Source organism: Calidris pugnax, unplaced genomic scaffold (assembly GCF_001431845.1).
Source record: "Calidris pugnax isolate Ruff unplaced genomic scaffold, ASM143184v1 scaffold74, whole genome shotgun sequence".
Classification (NCBI taxonomy): Eukaryota; Metazoa; Chordata; class Aves; order Charadriiformes; family Scolopacidae; genus Calidris; species Calidris pugnax.
The window spans coordinates 1,535,240-1,556,091 of NW_015090790.1; the positions used below are offsets into that span (position 1 = coordinate 1,535,240).

Genomic DNA, 20,852 nt, shown 5'->3' on the forward strand with positions numbered 1-20,852 from the left:
ATTTTGTTTTGGTGAAGGACACTGTAACACCTTCCCGAGTAGAGCTAAAGGTAGGAAGGCTGCCTGGCTGTGACACAGCTTTCCACTCTTTGGCTAAAACAAATCCTGGCTTTGGCTAAGGTCCTGCAGCTGAAAGCAAGCTGCCTGATCCTTACATTCATACAGACTCAGGGATGCTCAGTGGGGGCACTACACGCCGCTGGCACTGTTGCTTTTGCAGACTTGCAGGCTGTAAGGGATACAAAACACCAAAATATTCAAACCGGTGCTCAAGCTCTTACTTTGATCTTGTCTCTGTTCTTCTGTAACATGGGCTTTTCTGGGAAGTTCGATTAGATGCAACTACTGATGTCCAGATGCAGAGGTTCCTGAAATCCTTCCACTGTTTTAAATAGGTTTTGGATCCAGGCCTAAGTTTAGGCAAGTCTTTACCAAGGGAAAATTGTTAAAACCTAAGTCACAGATTTTACAGCCATATTAATTACGTAGCTAAGCAGCCACTACTGTCTTACAGACCAGAGAACACTGCTTACCATGAGTTGAAGATTATGGCTCTAACTGCATTTTAAAATCTATAAAACCGGACATGCGGAAACTATGGAAGGAAATTTCAGTAATTAAAGCATAGGTTCTCCTAATTAACTGCAAAGCATCATTAAAATCTAATGAAACTGCAGTGGAATAATACAGGATTCTGGCTTAACTGCAAGGAGATAAATGCAAATGAAAGTTGAATTTTCACATCGTTTCGAGTTTACACAATAGGACTAAATGCATTTACAGTAGTTTACAATACAAAAGCTCGCTTTTAACACTGTATGATCAGCATTGGGAAGTTAGGGTATTAGTGTATAAGAAGTGAACATATTAAAGAATGTGACATACTGAAGCACAAGAATCAAAGAAATCAAAATCCTTGTTACTTAAAATAGTTGTTTTCGTGATGGTAAACTCAATTTCACAGCAGATGATTAATAAGATAACTGCTGTTGCATCAACGTGATGTAAGACTAAATTTTTCAGTGTAGCGACTTCTTCTTGGCACATCTGAACAAGCTGCACCACCATCCCATATTACACAATAGATTCATCTGAAGCAAGAACTTAAAGCTCTGCAAGCACTAGACATTTTAAGACATTAATCTGCCATGACACTTCCTTACCCTCCCTCGGACACTCGCCTTTTAAGTTCTTAGGAGGGAAATCTTCATGGAAACTGGAGCTTGAATGCCTAATTTCAGCTGATGTCTACCAGGTCCACAGAAGCCACAGGTGCATCGTTGATCTCCACTGTCCAAATATCTAGACCTAAAAATGTTGTATCTTGCCTACGTTCAAGGTATTACAGGTGGAAACCCTTCCATCTAACTTCAGCTCTCTAAAATATCCAAGGCTAGATGGACTCACTGCAGATACCATGGAGAAAGAGAGGGCCTGAGGACAATTCACTTGGTCTCTCCTGGCACACGATGAATCACTCTCCGAAGACAACGTTCTCCTTTAATCAGCTTTTCAAGAAACCTAAATGACCAGTCCTTTCTGAGGCCTAAAGTCCTGTAGGACTTCTACCCTGCATGGCTGCCAGCAGTGCCACATTTTCTGTATCTCCCTACCAAAGGCCTTAAGCTCTTGCCAAGAGATTTTATCTCAAGGAGATGAGTCTCCGCAGCCATTAAATCCCATACTCTGGATATGTCGATGTCCTGGGCATCAGCGAAAGGTCCAAGCCAATCAAACTCATTTCATTGCAACTCACAGATGCCAATACTTTTCAGAACAATATTGATGCAGGTGAGACACCAAATTACGTTCTCGGACTAATTTTAAGACCAATTTCCCGTTGATTTCAGTAGTTAAGTACATGAAAATTATTTAGTATTTAGGCAAAGTAAGACTGGAAAGCAGAAAACGTTTACCATAATGAAAAATAAAGGCATATTTCCAAAGCAGCAAAACAGTCCTTTTTTAAAACATCCATGTTTTGATCTAAACTCAAACATAATAACGGAGTAGCATGCAGTTAAGAAGTTGTTAGTGAGTTATATGCTGTTACACAGACCTGTTCCTAAGAAAGTAGACAATGAACACAAAATCTTGCTATCTGAATTGTTACCTCACGTATTCATACCTTCTCTGTGTCAATTCCTTTAGACATGGACCAGGTTGAGACAATATAATCCATGACTCTTTCACTAAGGCCTTTTGGGACTTGATATAATTTTAGGAAATCCCTCACATTGTTCAGCATCTCATGGTATCGGTTGGTGTTGGCATACATTTGCTGGAAAATGGTGGTGACATTTCCAAAAATAGTTGCATAAAGAAGAGCTGAAAAAAACCCAAAGACAATTAAAAATAAGTATGCAGGCTCCAGTAACTGCTACTCATAATTCAAGGGTAACTTAAAAGAATTTTATGTACGGTTACAAAACACTGCAAATGTGTAGGTGTAAATCAAACATTTCTATTCATGCACACACTCTCACACACACACAGGCACAGAGTTATTTACTGAATTTAACCATACAGCCCCTCAGTCTGCATTAATTTACAAAATCAGTCATACAGACAATGTCAACACAGGGAGTGGTGCATTTTAACCTTATACTAATCCAAACTAATTTTCAAATTTTCAGCCTACCTTTGAAGACGCTATGCAAGGAATCACGTGGATCTCCTGTAAGACAGGCTCAGCTAGCACATGCTACAAGTAGAGAATGGCCTCAGTCCCAAAGAAGAGATGAAATGAAGAAGAAAGGGACCTAGAAAGCCTGGCAAGGAGATACCTATACAAATGGGGTCCTGTGTCAATGGCTGAGGCGTGCACAAGAAAGATTCAGAGTGCCATTTTCACAGCAGATGACTCAGATATCTCATGTCAACTCTAGATGCCACCCACTAATGATTCCAAAGAGAGAAAAACTGGAAAGTCCCAAGTTTACCTCATTGCTGAGGACATATCACTAGAGCAGGAGGAGGACACAGGAGAGTAGGAAGCACGACCTCAAACTCATTCCGGGAGTTACCTTCTCCTCTGGTTTGATTCTCTCTTTTCCAAACACACCAATGTTACTGTCAAGCTCAGCCAGTTGAGTTGTGCAACACCAAACAATGACATGCCATATTGAATTTAACCAGGCCTTTCCAATTAAAAAGGCATCAACCTCAGTATACTACTACAAGTGTAATGGAGTGAACAGTATTTAACGGAGAGCAGTTAATTCTTGAAGCCTAAATTCAGTAAAGCGTTTAAGCAAACACTTAAATGCACACCTTGGCTAGTGCTGTCTTGAATAGTGGTGGATTTAAAGACGCTCTTGAAGTCAATCAAGTTTAAGGTGCTGTGTTGAGTCACAAGGTAATTACCCTTGCAAGCAAGCCTAAAATGACATGCTTCCATTAGGCGCTACAGATTTTGCAGAAAAGAGAATTATTCTGATATCTCATAACACCAATGTGCAGCACTTTACTTCAGCTCTTGACATTATCGAATACGCAGAAATGTGCCTGTCATTTTTAATAATCTTTGCTCCGAGGTAGTTTATAGCAGAATGCAGCTATGCATTTCCATATCGCTTTTTTGAAAAACAACGGCAGCCTACAAATGGCAAGAAATAATCCGCTGTGAAAGGAAAAGAAAAACGAAAAGCCTTCCATCTTTCAGCGCATAACGTCTTCCCTCTACACCACAAATTTCTACCTCGTTCCAGAAAACTCACTTTGTTTCATACTCCTTTACTGTTGCTTATCAACCCTATATGAGAAGTGGCGTTTTTAAAGCAACACAGTGCTTTCCCAAAACCTGTCCAATTGAAAAATTGTACTTCCATTTCTCACGGTGCTTTTTGCTACCCCCATGTAAACATTAGATGCTGAAGTTCATCAGAAACACGATGTTCATTGTTTCATAAAAGTCGTGCGATTTTTCGTCTCAACATACAAGGTCATATCAAACAAGGTCACACGACATGTAGCAAAGATGTTTCAGCTTTAGAAAGCACAGTGGACTAATAGTTGATGTGATACCCAGAAATAAAGCTCTTTACTTTAGGCGTAGGGTTTTTTCCTTGCTTTACTCATCATTCTATCATATCTGCTAGCTACTGAAAGGTTTTCTCTACCTCTGTACCCATTCAGATATATATATATCAACAGTCACTCAGGATATAAGAGTATGTGGATTATAAAAATGTCTAGATGGATGAGTGCCACCTGACTTTTTTCTTTTTTTTTTTCTTTTTTTTTTTTTTCCCAGCTTTCTCCACTCTTTTGGACAGTTGCAACCGGTATATACTACATTTTCTGCAAAAAAAAAAAAATTACTCTTTGGCAGAGACAATTTATAGTAAATATACAGCCAGAAGAGGAATTCTAGTTCTCTGTCTCTTAATATAGGGTCCTGGAAAGTTGTACTCTTTTCAAAGAGTATGTTTGTTCAAGAAATTAAAGATAGAATTCAAGAAATTAAGGTTAAATCAAGGCTGCAAAATTGCTGGAAGCTCCACCAAGCAGTACCTCACCAAGCCAGAATTCCCAAGCCTACACACCAAAGAGTCTGCACAGAGAAAACCAGCATTATCCCTTTGTTGGAAATCAAAGCCTTCCTTTGCCTCGTATTGGGAGTGGTAAAGACACATGGTTGAGTTCATCTAAATATTCCCCTTTTCTTACAGGTTACTGCACGGAGGGCCCTTTTAGCAAACAAGTAAAAGGAACCTACTTAGATCTTCACAGCTTTGAAGCTGCACCTCAAAGACTCCCCTTGCTCATGGTGCTTCCCTACACCAACACTGGTAGCTGTTGGGACCAGTTCACTGTTTTTTGGGGAGAGCACATTCTTCATAACTCGGCATGGAAAATCTATCCATCTCTATAAATCAGCTCCCCCATCGCTATTCTCTACATGAAACTTAGAAAAGGGGATCATTTAAAAAAGCTAGTATTTATTGTTTTGCAGGTCTTGGTATGCAACAAAACATGTTTGGGCTAATAAGCAAATACTACATATATATAAATAAAATAATTTGCATTGCAACTGTTGCAACTGTTGTGACATTCATCTACAGGGAAAGGGTCCTCTGCTAGGAAGAGTCTGATGAAATGAAGTTAGTCTTCCTTAAAAATACTCAAGCCTTTGCTCTTCTCTGCACAACTTAAGTCTGGGGTAATTGCATCAGCTGCAGAGAGGACAGGGATGGGACAGAACAGAGGGGTGAGCTGGATCAGATCCTTAGCTGGAAGAGATGCCCCAGCCTCTGGAGCCCACTGGATCCCCTACGCACAGATGCACACCTGTGGACATGGACATACCGGTGAGCATCTCATACTGCTCTTGCCTTTCTCAGCCTTTAAAGGTTTAAGGCTCTCCATCAACGACCCTTAGTGCCTGTAATAAGCAAGTGAAGGTTTCTCAGAGCATCCCTACTTAATGAGCAAATGTTGACGTGAAAAATGTGACCCTTGCCCCCCACCTTTAAAAAACAAAAGCAAAGGAGTGCTACTGAGGGCATTTCACTCTTGCTGTATTTTAATTCTTTTGGGCAGGAGGAACTGGCCACAAAGATCATTTGCAAAAGGTTCTGAAGGAAATAAAACACTGTGTCTCTCTTGACAGTGAGAGGACTTAAACAATCTCTATAGAAATCTCTAAGGTGCATATACAATTCAATAGTTTTAATTTAGTCTCTCCGATTACAAGGAATGCGAGAGATGATGTTACAGAGGTTGAAGGTGAAATTAATTTACCCAATTTCTTGAAATTACTAGTTAGGTCAAACAGCATTTATTCACCTTCTCTTTAATGACTTGCATTTCTCCAGACATTTGCTGTTATGTTCCTGACTGTCTTTTTCTTTAGTATTTTTAAGGGAATTTTTTGAGTGGGACACCAAGTTCTTGTCACATTAAGACGAACTCAGGATAGCAATGTTGCTGGAGGCAGGATGCCAGAACGTCACTTGCACACTGAGGAACACCACCTAAATTGCCTGTCTTGTTAAAATATAACAGGAAATCTGTAAACACAGCTTTAAAGTTCTGGACTGTACCAGAAGATGTTTCTAGGTCTCTGCTCCTAGGTTCCTTTTTTTTTCTGTGTATGCCAATATAAAAGTTTGTACTGTATAAATCCATGTGTTGGTGTGTTTTAGATACCCACAAATATGTATATTTATACATGTACCTACACACAGATAGACCTGTATGTAAATTTAAAGGTGAACATACAATATGAACAGGCTCAGACTTCCTGCAGCTGCTAATTTACCCTTTAGTCTTCTAATTTTCCCATTCTTCCCGCTTCTTTCCAATCTAACTTTGTTTATTCATTTAATTAAATGTTCAATTTTATCTCAGCACAATTAATAAAAATGGATTTGGGACAATTAGACAAATGAGTCCAGCTATAAAACACGAGAGCCTATAAATGACGCAGAGCCTTGAGAGGTGCGTTAGCGTAAAAGTGCACGCTTATACGGTACCTACCCAAAAATATTAATAAGAGAGGGCACAGGTAACACAATGCTGCTTCTATTCGGTACTTCCTTCTTTCTGTATTTTAATTAATCAGCTTGAGGATAGATTTTCGTATGTCACTATAGGGTATTTTTAGGAACAAAATAAAATACTTAACGGTTAACACTAAAAACCTCCGATTTGGAGATATTTGCATCCTATTATTTTCAGAATAATTCCGCATTGTAAAATGATCACAAAACTGGCTTCATCGAACCGAACAAGAACGTTTCTTACCCATCTAAGCCATCTACAGGAGCACCTTCCCTCTAATTCTCAGTCCTGCAAATTCAGCATCTCGGGACAGAGCCGAGTCAAATTTTGTATCCAACATTTTCTACGCGACGCTGACAGTCTATCTCAAATTAAATTTGCCTTCCCTGAAGTGTTTGGAATAAAACAAAGAGGAAAACAAGAACAGTTCCGCAAAAAAAGCTGAAACAATTCACCCAGGTTTTGGAAAGCTAAAATAATTCACAGCAAAACACCTTTTCCTCCAGTCTTTTGATTTTAAGCCTGCTCCCTGTTCCCACTAAAAGCAACGCTTGGGCAGATGCGCGGCTGCTCAGGGCTGGACCTCAGCACCTCACATTTTTTTGCTTTGCCTAAAAAAAAAGAATTTCATGCTGATATTTTCAGGCTTTCAAGGTGAATTAACTTTACTCCACTTTTCATTACCCACTCCGGGAACCCGTCCTTCACGGCGGTATTGATTTAGCTGTGGCAGATGCTGAGCTGTCACTGAGCCTGACGGCTTCTTCAAAGCTTCCTCAGCGGTCGTCTTGTAAAACAGTCCATCGCCAAGTGAAACCAAACTGCAAAAACGAGCACGTTTCCCACTTTTAGACCCTCTGGAATCACGTGTGCTACTCTGTAGGGCATCCTTCCAGGAGGAGGAGGGGGAAGGAAAAGAAGTTGGCCTCTTAATTTAGCCTTCAGCATTACCAGTTAATCAGAATACATCCACACCACACGGTCCCATCGGTGGGACCATGTTAAAGCCACTTCTCACCAGTGGAGATGTGCTTAGCAAGAGGGTTTCATCTCCTACCCAATATCAATTTGAATCCACATATATTTGGGTAGGTTTTATTGCCCTTGAGAGAACATCTATGGTCCTAGGAAGATGCTCTCCACATTCACCTTTGCAAGTGCCACAAACTGTTCTGCTGAAGAGTAACGGCACAGCAAAGTGGTAGGCAACACCCTAAATATATGTTTGCATTTTCCATCAGAGGATCACAGAGCCAGACAGTAACAACATACATGTAGAACTGGGCATCAGCACTCCAAGGCTTACAAAAGTCTATATCAAGCACATTACGTTGAACGTAAGAAGTTCCACCTAAGCATGAGGAGGAACTTCTTTCCTTTGAGGGTGGCAGAGCCCTGGAAAAGGCTGCCCAGGGAGGTGGTGGAGTCTCCTTCTCTGGAGGCATTCCAAACCCGCCTGGACATGTTCCTGTGCAACCTCCTCTGGGTGGCCCACCTCCACCTCTTTCCACCAATCCCACAGCTCTTCACCATTCCCCACTCTAGGTAAGACCAAGAATAAAAACATTGCTGGAAACATTACTAGCCATTGATACTGTCCTGGTAGATGGGACTTAAGAGCATTCAACAGAACAACAAAAGATTGTACACACTGGCAAACTAGAACACAAACAAAATAATCTAGCTTTTCATTTCAGCCTCTGCACATGTATTGCTGAACTGGGCATGACTATGTGAGACTGGAAAAGTGTCTATTTCCTGGCAGCAGCTCCTGGAGCTCTCCTACTGTCTGTCCAACTCCTTCTGATGAGCACTTGTGTCTATCTGATTACCTCTCCGTTTTCTTGCTTGCTATTCCAGGAAGGAGATGCTGGAATTAGATTTGCTGCATTTCCATTCCTACATTAACACTAATTTAACTGAAGTCAATGAAATTACACTGACGTCTGGAGAGTATCTGAGGAGAATAATTGAGTGTATTTTATCACTTTCCTTTGGCTTTTTTGGTGGCTGTTTTGTAGCATTTTTAAATGTCCTGTTTAACTAAAATCCACTTACTCTGCTCTTGGATGCTGCAATAAAGTCTCTCTCTTCGGGATAACGGTGTCCTTGCTGCAAAGCTCCAGACGCTGTCTGGAAGATGCCTGGGATGCGTATGACCCACAGAGATGTGTACAGCAACAGAAGTGACACGCAGTGTCACGCCATCTAAGCCAAAATTCTTCCTCCTTCCAGATACTTATGATAAGAACACAAGAAAGAGGGTGCACAGGGCATCTCTGCCCTGGGCTACTCAGTTCAGATTTCCACAAACTCAGAGCCCAGGGACTTTCTAAACTTCCCACTGCATCCAGAGCCACCGACCAGGCAGCTCTATTTTTGGCACCAAAACACTATATGACAAAGTATTTTGGTGTGCTATTCTGCAAGCACAGTTGCCCCAGGCTTTACACCGGCCACACTCAGCCCCCCTCCCGAGAAAGCGAGCAATCGCCCCTCCTCACCTCCTGGGCACCACTCTTGATTTTTGTAAGCCTTCCTCCACTGCATCTTCTCGGTTGTGAAGAGCCCCCCTCATCTATTTGATCTCCTTGATCACCTTTTACACGCCCTTTTTAACCTTCCAAAACCTTGTTGTAGAAGAGGGCAGTGTGGTGCAAGGATGCTAATTACCATTTCTTGCCTAGAAATCCTATTTGCCTTTTTTTTGACTGGTACGGACTATTGCACTGAGATTTTCAAGGAACCATCTGCAATAACAGTCTGTCCCGGTTTGAAGTAAAACAGAACCAACTTTTCTGTTCAGCAATTTCACATCTTAGCCAGGCCTCTTCTGACTTTCTGAAATTAAGGGCGGATTGTGGAGAAAACTGCTCGTTCTCAGAGTGATAAGCCCAATATTTGTGCTCCATGCCAAGGAGAGGCTCTCCATGTCAGAGAGGCTCTTGCTTACACTCATTGCTATAACAACCAAGATCAGCTAATTTTGTTATTTGCCCCATTAGAGGGTCAGAAATGGAGAAGCGAAATGGAGAAGGCTGGGACTTCTCCAGTGCCTGCCAGTGACGGGACTGTCATCCTGGGAGCTTGATACGGTTTTCTACATATTGTATCTATTTCATTATTTTCTTCTTTTGATTTTAATATTAATTCTTCATTAAAGTAGTTCAGTTCATTCTAAACTTATAAATCTCCTTATCTCCTCCTCTGTTTTGCTTTTTGGGGGCGGGGGGCGGGGGGGGTGGCGCGCATCTGTCAGCCTGGTTTTTTGGTAAATTTGGCTGAAACCACGACCCAGTCAGATGTCTTTCCTGAGCGGTAACTGCTAATTTAGAAACCATTATTATATAGGTACAGCTAGCTATTTTTTGCCTACGTGTATTAATTTGCATTTCACTGAATTTCATTTGTCCTTTTCACAATCACTTCTGATGTGGGATCGCTGTATCAAACCAAAAACCCTCATCTCAGGACTAAGCAGATAAAAAAGACCTGCAGCATAACAGAGGAAAACTGCACTTAGATACAACCACAAGGTAAAGAATAAAAAAAAATCTGGGCAAAACTGAATTGTTTCTTAAATTTTTTAGGTTTTCGCTAGTATCATGTCTTAGGTCCCTATAATTGTGAAGATTTTATCATCTTTCCACTATAAGCAGGATTGAAGATTTTCCCAGAGCAGGGGGAATGCAGGCAAAGCTGTTCCTTCTTGGATTTTAACCAAGAGTGACTAAGCCCACCCTAAACTATCTGAAACCATACATATAATAGGGATTGTACGTGGAATGGGGAGTTTGACAGTATTTTCAGGTTTTTTGGACTCTCTGCATTAATGACCTAGACCAGCTAGTGCTACTAATACTTGCAGGTATCATTCCTGTTCAGTTGCTCCTACCACTGACTAGCTCTCTGAATAAGAAACTGTTGTAGGCCTTGCAGGATAAAGTCTTCAAACCCAATGGAAATGAAATTCAACAACCCATTTATTAGCATATCTTTTCTGCCCTTCCAGCCTCCTCGTTGCCAAGCCTCTGCAGCACGGTACATTAATTTTATACTGAACTGTTAATTGCAGTTGACTTTGCAAAGCTGTTTTCTTCACATTTTTTATTCAGTTTTGCAAACCCAATCCCAGTGGACTTCATTTTATTCCCCATAGTTTGTTTGATCAAATTGCAAATATTTCCTTTAATCTTTTAAGGCATTCAGATTTACTATCTATGGAGCAGAGGCTCTTCATCTCCTCTACTGATGGTTTGGAAGAAACAATCTTTCATAGATTTCTCATTTTACGTAAGTGTTTAATCCTGCAAGTACATATTAACAAGCATAATATTAAAACACATTTACCTAACCTAAATAAAAACACTTTGAACCAAATTTGCAAGCTAACCTGCCTTGGTTCTTAATGATATTAATCTGAACTCATTTTTCCCAGAGGTAGTGATCCATAATTCACTGAGGTCAATGGAAAGAAGCTGATGTTAGTGAGTTTTAGGGTTGGCAATAAACAGGTAGGTTTATCTTTCATTTTGCGAATCTGCATGGGAAGTTTCCCAAACGCAGGGCAAAAGGCCTTTGGGAAAGTATTTTAATTTTCCTCATGTCTATTCTTAGTAAGTTCTTTGTAACTTGGACACTACATATACAGAAGGATAGATACTGTTACTAAGTAAGAGAGAACTTTAACAAAAAAGGAGAATAATTAGTAGTAGTAATAATAATAACAATAATAGTAATAAATAATAATAATATCGCAGCCACATCATAGGGGACATTTACACATACATTTTAGAAAGAAAGACAAATTATTTAATTTTGTTCCATACCTGTCATTTACTTCAATTGTCCCTGTTCTATTTTTCTTTGGAAATTTTCAGAATGAAGTATTTTTTAAATTGCTACATTTACTGTCTTTTGAAATTATTATTCCCCACTTTACAATTTAGCCGCTTTTTTCCAAATGAAACAGGGTAAAGTTTAGCAAAAAAGTAAGAGAAAATAACACCTGCAGGGTTTTTAAATCTGCATTTGTAATTATAGACCTTTTAAAGCGAAAGTAGAAATGTAATGTCCTATTTCTTTACTATATTCTACTTGTTCCATCATTCAAGTGAAGCTTTTAAAAAATAAAATTACATTTCTGCTCATTTTTTCCCCCAGAAAACAAAGGGAAGGATTTTTCTCCAGTTTCTTTCTAGTGTAAAGAAGTCTGAAAAGAATAGGAAGAGAATGTGCAAGAAAGAACTTCTCTATTATCTTGAAAACCAAAACATATTACCTGTAAAAATGTTGTACTAGTAAAAAAGTATATTTTGTGTATATTAATTCTTTTCTTAAAAACATATAATTTTCAATAAAAATACATGTTCAACAAAACTAAGGGTTTGTCTAAATACTTTCCATGTTATCTGAATAAGTTTCTACCGCAAGTTTTTTTTTTTCCACTATCTCGTTAATTCCCTCCATTCCTTCCTCCCATCCATGTCTCCACTCAGCCTCAGCTGAAGTCCTCCAGAAGTGATATATCATATTTTTTTATGTTGTTTAACAGCTTAGCTGTCTCCCACCTGACATCACTCTAAGCTGTTCATTTAGCTCAACGCTATTCCTAATTATTTAACCGAATTGATAAGGTGCCTCCTCTGGGCAGCGCTGGTTGCCATGACGCTGGAAGAAATGACTCCATATTCTCCATCCCTGGACCTTTCTGAAGAATTGATACAGAACATCTTGCTTTCACAAATTTGCCAGCTTCACACACATTCATAAAAAAATGATCACTGGTATAACCCTTGCAGTCAGGTTTGATCAGAATAATAGGGATAAAAATGGTGTTTTTTCCCCATAAATAAAGTTTTCTCATTCTGCTGATACTGGTGAAGATCCCACTGCTGTGGCACGTCTTTGTCACGCAAAGCACCGTTGAGTCCAGCTGCCAAACGGCAAGCTCTCATCACAGGGGACTTGTTTTACTGAAGTAACCCTAATTAACAGCCTCGTCATCTTCTGCCCTGTGGCTCCTTCTGGAGTTACTAGGGATATCAAAGATTCAGGGCTGCTTAAGATGAAGCTCTGCCTGGTTTCACTAACCTGAGTGCCACATGGAGCTCTACAACTTGGCTTTGGTCTAAGACGTGGAACATGGGCCACCACCTTCAGAGCGCCCGGGAGCGTTAGCTCAGCTGCTACAACATGGACATGGACACCTCGGAAGCTCCCCCACCCTGCACGTTTCTTTTCAAACCCCAGCAAAACAAAGGCAGAGAATGCACCTTTCTGCACCTGCCATCACCTTCCACGTGCCACCAGCATCACAAATGAAAACAAACTCCTCCAGGTGACCACGATGGGCTGCTCCCAGGACGTGCTATCTGTGGCTGCCCAAACGCTGCCCCCAATTCATACCGTATCTATGTCTACACCTGCACTTAAAGAAACATGCATTCTTCCTCCACGAGTTTCCAGACAGCAAAGCACAAGGAATCAACAAAACAGCAATGATTAAAGTGATAGACAACTTCATCTCTAATGGTACGTTTTGGAGGCATCCATGAAGAAGGGGAGTTTCGAGGTGTCTTTGTACCTTTGTGACCACGTGTAAACCTCCTCCTCCACAACATGAGCAACAACACGGAAGGTGGTACTTGCAAATTTAATGAGTGGCTGCTGAGGCCACTAGATTCAAGTGACCAAAGGGCAGCAGAGACATCAAGTCTGATGGAAATACATGTGATGAAGGTCTAAAAGTGGAAAGAACCCTTACTTGCACTGGCCTGAAATGCCCAGAAGCAGATTCTCCATTTGATAAGCGCTGAGCACACAACAAGGTCTCGGACCCTTTTCAGGGACTTCTATGTGTTAACTTGATACAAAAATCCGATTTATGCTACAGAATAACCTCCACTGAAATTCTACAGCTTGTTTTCCAGAGTGTTAGAAAAAGGTGAGCCAAACGGGCATCTGTGACTTGTGAGGTCTGAAACCAAACTCTTCCCAGAGGACCTTTCCAACTGAAATTAGTGAATGGAAGATTCCAAAGGAAAATGCCGAGTACCAAGTGACGCATGCCCTAGCCCTGATTTGCACATGCAAGCACCTCCTGCAAAGCGCAGGAATGCATGAAGGACCTCCAGAAGAAGTCAAGATCCCTCTCAGGAGAGCAGTCCTTGCTAGAAGTCTTCACTCACCTTTGGCAACCCCAACCCCTCCTGCTTAGACCCTAAATCACCCCAAATTTCAATCCCAATTTCCTCACAATCTCCCCTGCCTCATGACCCAGAGCTTTCCAATCAGGACATTTGTCCAGAAACATGGAAAGAAGCCAAAGCATGTTAGACATATACCACGCACCATTAAGGGCTTGATGGCCACAGTCCATTTCGGACTGGTTTTAGACAGAAATCCCACTCCTTTTACAACACTACCCTGGAGAACTAGGTACCATTTAGAGGACCATAGTTCATACTTAAGGCAATCGGAAATACACAGCGTGGACATTGCTCATCGTGTATTTTTAGTTGTGAAAAGCCATGTCAGTTATTTCTATTCACACTCACCACCAGAGCTCTGGTCAGCTCTTCAAAACTATGGACTTAAAATTGCAGAACCAATACAGATTTGGAACAGCCAAGCTTTTTATGCTAAGAAAATATTAATTTCTTTTCATTTTTACACTACTAACAAACTTGCTGAGTAAAACCTGCTTTTATTGTTGTTGATGATGATTCATCAACAAAGCTAGGATAAGAATTGTGGCAGAAGCTAATAAAATCTTAACTAACAAGTCAGATATAAGAACAAATTTACTACTGAAGCCCTTTATGTTATCTCCATTTCACACTTCAGAGGCTTAAGGCAATTATTCCTTTTTTTTTAGTTATTAACATTTTGGGCAGGTTTGTGCCAAGTTCAAGCACTGATTTATTTACTTAATGTATTTATTTTCATTTGTGAAAGACATTTCTGAGTGCTCTAACCAAAATAACAAGTTAAAATTCTCAAAAGGTACCATTTACTGATTATAATTAGTAAGAGCTTGCCCATCTTCCATCTCATTTACAGAAAATGAACCCGCAGTCCATTTCCAGGTTCATCCTCTACAAGCATTTAGCAAACAGTAAGTACTTTAAAAAATATATACTGAGAGGGACTGAGTAGAGCAGGGAAAATGATCTTTTCAGCCCTGTACAGAACCCACGGATAATTTAAGGAAGTCTTTGCCCACCTCACAAATCTCCTGACATAAAGTCATTAATTGCTCCATGATTAGACAAGACCAAAGAAATTAATGTCACTGAGCAGAGTTAGTGTGCTGTGCACATGGCAAAGCACACTCTCTTATGGCCCCACCACTAATAGGTGGTGATAGGGTGGTAAGAATGAAAATTAAATTCTTTTGCACTTCCACGAGGTAACACTGATAAATAAAAAAAATCAAGGAAAAAATGCTTAATGACAAAATTGATTGGTCAGTTTGTCCCATATTGAATTTATCAGGACATAATGGAAGGAACAGGACACACAGCGTTAATAAGTTTTTAAAAGATGTTTTGGCAGGATCAGTTAAATGTTTCCCTTCTGACAAATGAGGATCTTCTATTGAAATAAAATTCTCCCTAAAAAATTTTAACCAGCTTTAATAATATGCCAATTTAGTTGCTAGTAGGGAATTTCTGCAATACTCTGATAGTTTTTGTATTTAAACTTGTATTTAAACTCATGAGGACATTTGGACAAGTTACCACTGTGATACAATCCCGTACCAAATTATTATGAACAGTTTGAAAGTAATTGCTCAGATAGCATCTTGCTTTTTCTTAATTACTGGAGGAAGAAAATGTATTTTTGATCTCATGATAGGCTGAGATGACATCTGGGAAAGGCTACTGAACACACGCACCGCGACTGATCTTCTACATGATATCTTTCATTTTCCTTCAGAGAGAAGAATACAAAAATAGTATTTCTCAGTATCAACTGCTAAAAATACATATCAGAGTCCTTCAAAAGCAAGTCTATTTCTCACTATGTTTCATCTATTTTATTTCAAATAGAAATCGAACCGTTCAAATTCCCTTTTGTTAAAATCACGACAAGGGCAGTACACCTCACCCACCGAGCAGCAGTGACTTTGTCCTCTGCATGGATCTAAAATATGAGTTGATACTATATTGCCGGTGGGGAACTAGGGGCTCTCTACAAAGACCTGTTCACCAGCTTTTTCAGGATAGAGGAGGCTGCAGGAACTTGGAAGGAAGATTCAGGACATATCAGATCTTTGCTGCAGTTTCTGCTAGCCAGGGAAAGTGAGAATCATCAGTAGCAAGGAAATATGGATCTGTTCTGGAAGAATACACAATGTTTTCCATGAAAAACATCCCGACTATATTTCTGCACAACTGGACACAACTGTACATCCCAACAGCATTTTACCTTATTTAGTAACACAGTGAGGCTTTCACAATTGTCGCCTGTAATCCTGCAGCACAGCCACAAGCTAAGTAACTGCAAAGGTAATCCTGTAAGAATTTTTAATTAGTCTGGTAACGTGCACTTCAAATAATTTGCAAGATAAAAGCCTTTTAAAAAGTTACTTGAGAAAATGTTACCTTCATAGAGACAGAAAGAAGGGGAGAAAAAAAGAACATTACCCAGCACTTTATTTTCCCAACTAAAATAATTCTGAGCAGGTTCTGAATTTATGGGTAGTGTATTTAAATGACAAAAAGATAAAAAGAATCTATATTAGGTGTAATGCCTTCTATTTAGAGAAAAGTGACAGTAGAAGTTCTGGAGATGTGAGTTACATAAACCTGGCATCAGAAAAATCAAGCTCCAACAATTGCAACAGTCCTTCCCGATAAGCTGACAGAACTTTTCTTCAACAGTCTCTTGTTAAGAAAGAAAGGAAAGGAAAAGTGGATAAAAGGTGAGGAATAAGGACGGAGGTTTCATCGGCAATACATAATAACTCGCCAGTTGTTGGTAAAAAAGGTTTGAGAATCCTTTTATCTTCATTACAATAACATTTCATAATCCATTTGAAATCAATACAGAAAAGCTGCCATCTATTTTGAGAAACCAACAACTATCTAAATCCGGACTGTTTCACATTATCCGCATTATTGGAGCTGCTGAATTAACACTGTTCTGACAGCAAACCTGCAGACTGATTCCTTTGCCTCCAGCAACTGCAGAGGCATATTTGGCAGATGAGTATTGATTTTAGCAGCAGCAGAAGTAAAGAGAGAATGACAGGGAAAGGTGAAAGAATGCAAGAATTCAAGAATTCTCTGTCCATACCCCCAATAACCACCTGATTGTGGTTGTTTTCGGCTGCCTGTTTTCAGCATCTTTTCTCAAGGTACATCCTACGGCTGCTACTTTCCCAACAAATAGCAGTAAATGTATAAGGAAGGCTATTTGGGAAATAAAAGCCTATTATTTACGCTAAAAAGTATGCCTTTTCTAAACACAAAACATTAACACAATTTTCTCCCTTCTTTATAAGGCGTATAAAATGGCTATAGCATCTTCAGTTGTTTTACAATTACATGTTAATGTACTCAACAGCTTTTACAAAAGTCAAAAACTCCCCTTAAGAGCGGCGAGCACTTGCACAAAAAAAATACAATCTTGATAATTTGATTTTTCAAGAAATAAGACATCTTTTAAAATACCGATTTCAGAAGAAGCATTCCATTAAAAATTTTACTTTTTCTCATAATGGGATTATGTAATTAAATGTATTAAATGCTCTTAGTCATTGACATTTTTGAAAACAGAACACAGGACAGAGTATTGCAGACGAAACTGGCCTGGACACGCAGCTTTACCTCAATGCCAGAGTATTTCAGCATAAACATTCAGAACGGAGAATTTCCCTTGGGTGAAAAATGGATCAGTTAGGGTCTTTGGACATCATGGAACAAGTCCAAAGAAACAGCATAACCAGAAAACCAAGGTTAGGCAAATTCAGATCCTAATGAGGACTAACCCTGGAACTACTCAGAATCATTGTCTGCTTCTCTTTTTAATCCAAATATTCCCAAGTCACCTTCCATGATGCTTTTTGGCAGAGACCAACAGACTTGGCAAGCATATGGAAGGGAAAAGGTAGAGGCACCTACAAACAGTCGTGGCTACTGAACTAGGAGGATGTGGGAAAGAGTTAAGAATGGTCAGACTTGGGCACAGGAGATGAATGAGATCATCTGGGAGAGAAACAGGCAGGGTGCAACAAGAGGGATAAGTTAGAAAGGTGACCTGGGACCTCTAGAAGGTGAAAGATGCAGGACTGAAATCTGTCAGGCCAAGGATTGTTGCCCAGATCCTAGGGATTCTGATGATGAGCTTTTCCTCAAATACGTAGGTGAGGGCAATGACCCTGCCATGGTGAACCCCCGTTGGTTCTTTTCGAAGAGTAACTACTGACTCCAACTGTATTTGTGGTGGTGGATCTCAGGTGGGTAGAGGATCCTGGTAGCCACCCTGCTTTCTAAGCTTCTGTTCATGGGATTTCCAACATCTGGATACCCATTGTGTTCAACAAGAAACCTGCTAGACAATGGCCAACTCATCTAGCTGTTTCCATATTGTTCCTGTCCCACACCCCCATCCAGAAAGCAGGTAAAAGGCACCTAGAATTTATAAAGTTTGTAGCTTCAGCCACTGCTTTGAAGACTTGTTGTGGTGGGGCATTTTTGTAACCTCTGGTCTTCATTATTCAAAGCAAACCCTTGGAGAAGACCATATGGATCCAATTCAGATGTTCACGCTTACTCAAACTTGTAACATAAAAGTGTGTATTTATTTTCTGTCTTCAGATAACACTCCAAAGCTGGTTTCCTTTCACTAATACATCTCTATTAAATTTCTCTACTAATTAAAGAAGACAAAGCCATAGCTAAGGAATTGGAAAGTGCTCTAATGGAATTGCTACTCTGAAGTGGCTTGAATGTCATCATTCCCGTCTCCAACATAGTAAAATCTTGACAATTGCATTAAAGAGCTAGAATAAATGCTGCTGGCTTTTTCAAAGGAAACATCATTATGGATATTAACACCTTCTGTGTTAACAGTAATACATGCATTAAATATAGCAGCTCGAGTGACTGAAATGCCTATAAAGCATCTGCCACAAGATAAAGTGTAAAGAAAACTCTGGCCTGAGAAACATCCTGGAGTATTGGAATTAAAACAAGCTCTCCAGCACACCTAAGCTATGACTTTCATCAGTCTACAAATTTAAACTTAAACTTAAATTCATCTTCATATTTAAGAAATTATCTAAGCTATTTCGGTGTAAGGCTATGCAGCATTTATGGTTTTGTCATCGTATCAGAGCTCTTTCTTGCTTTCGCTGTTAATATTCCTATCCTCTAGAGACACACAGACTTTCCATTTTCTATCATACCATTTTAGGGAAGAGGCTAAATGGTCCCTCAGCTTTTCACAGCGGACAGGGAACATGGTTAAAGAGCCAGTCTGCTTGTGCATACATGGAGAAGGTCTGTGTATTCCCTGTGTATAGTGTCACATCTGTAAGCCTCGTACATATCTTACGAAAGACATATGTCTACAGAATCAGAGAACCATAGAATCGTTTAGGTTGGAAGGGACCTTTAAGATCATCGAGTCCAACCATTAACCTGCCAAGTCTACCACTAAACCATGTCCCTAAGCACCACGTCTACATGTCTTTTAAATACCTCCAGAGATGGTGACTCACCCACTTCTCTGGGCAGCCTGTTCTGATGCTTGATATCCTTTCAGTGAAAAAAAATTTCCTAATATCCAATCTGAACCTCCCCTGGTGCAACTTGAGGCCATTTTCTCTTGTCCTACTGCTTGTTACTTGGAGGAGAGACCGGCACCCACCTCACCACAACCTCCTTTCAGGGAGTTGTAGAGAACAAAAAGGTCTCCCCTCAGCCTCCTTTTCTCCAGGCTGAACAACCCCAGATCCCTCAGCTGCTCCTCATAAGACTTTTGCTTGAGATGCTTCACCAGCTCCACTGCCCTTCTCTGGACCCGCTCCAGCACCTCAATGTCTTTTTTGTGGGAAGGGGCCTAAAACTGGACACCGCCCTCGAGGTGGGGCCTCACCAGTGCCCAGGACAGGGGGACCATCACCTCCCGAGTCCTACTCCCCACGCTGTTCCTGACACAGGCCAGGATGCTGGTGGCCTTCTTGGCCACCTGGGCACACTGCTGGCTCATGTTCAGCCCACAGGCCACCAACACCCCCAGGTCCTTTTCTGCCAGGCAGCTCCAGCCACTCTGCCCCCAGCCTGGAGCGCTGCAGGGGGTTGGTGGGACCCAAGTGTACAATCCAACACTTGGCCATGGTGAACCTCATCCCATTGGCCTCAGCCCATCCATCCAGCCCGTTCAGATCCCTCTGCAAAGCCTTTCTACCCTCCAGCAGATTGATACTCCCATCCAACTTAGTGTTGTCTGCAAACTTATTGAGGGTCCACTCAATCCCCTCGTCCAGATCATTGATGAAGATGTTAAACAGAACAGGCCCCAATACCGAGCCCTGGGGAACACCACTCGTGACCAGCCGCCAACTGGATTTACCTCCATTCACCACCACAACTCTTTGGGCCCAGCCCTCCAGCCATTTTTTTATCCAGCAGAAAGTACATCCATCTAAGCCATAAGCAGGCAGTTTTTCCAGAAGAATACTGTGGGAAACAGTGTCAAAGGCTTTACTAAAGTCTAGGTAGACAACATCCACAGCCTTTCACTACCAGAAAAGACAGTTCAGCCCTCCTCCCACAAGCCTGGTCACACAGCTGTCCTTCAACTCAGGACAGCCAGAGTTTCAACACTGGGGCATACAAACAGCACAAGTCTCCTATGAACACCAACCATCTGCTAAACATTTCAGTTTCAGCTTTTACAAAACCTCCCCTGACCTCAGTTTCTTCATAACCACTCGTCCAACACACATGATGCTATTTTCCTGCTCGAGCCTTCTCTGCCTGGAGACTTCAAATCTTCCAAACAAATCAAGCATCTAGGTGGTGTGACTTTCCCAAGCCCTGGTTATGACCCAGCTGAGCCATCACTGTTGGTGGAGCATAGTTGAGCACTGGGCTTCATCCTGGAGCTCACTGCACTTGCAGTAACATCAGAAACATGTAGACTGTTTTACCAGCAGATGAGACCTCTGACATCAGGTCTGAGCTTCTGTTATCTCTGACACCCACCACTGCTTATGCATTTAACAAATGAAACACAATTAAGACTGACACTAAAATGTAGGGACCACTGACATCCCTGGTTTTGGCTACCTTTTCCAAAGTTCTTTGTATTACAGATGCATCATTTTT

At 40.7% G+C, this 20,852-nt stretch overlaps 1 protein-coding gene across 2 annotated transcripts in view; it reads right to left on the reverse strand.

The window, feature by feature from the left end:
* Positions 1-20,852, reverse strand: part of KCNH5 (potassium channel, voltage gated eag related subfamily H, member 5) — a 160,492-nt gene that overhangs the window by 49,512 nt on the left and 90,128 nt on the right. For both annotated transcript variants that reach the window (XM_014966615.1, XM_014966616.1), the window contains one exon: positions 2,129-2,328. In XM_014966615.1, coding sequence (XP_014822101.1) covers positions 2,129-2,328 — 200 coding nt within the window. The remainder of the gene's footprint in view (positions 1-2,128; positions 2,329-20,852) is intronic.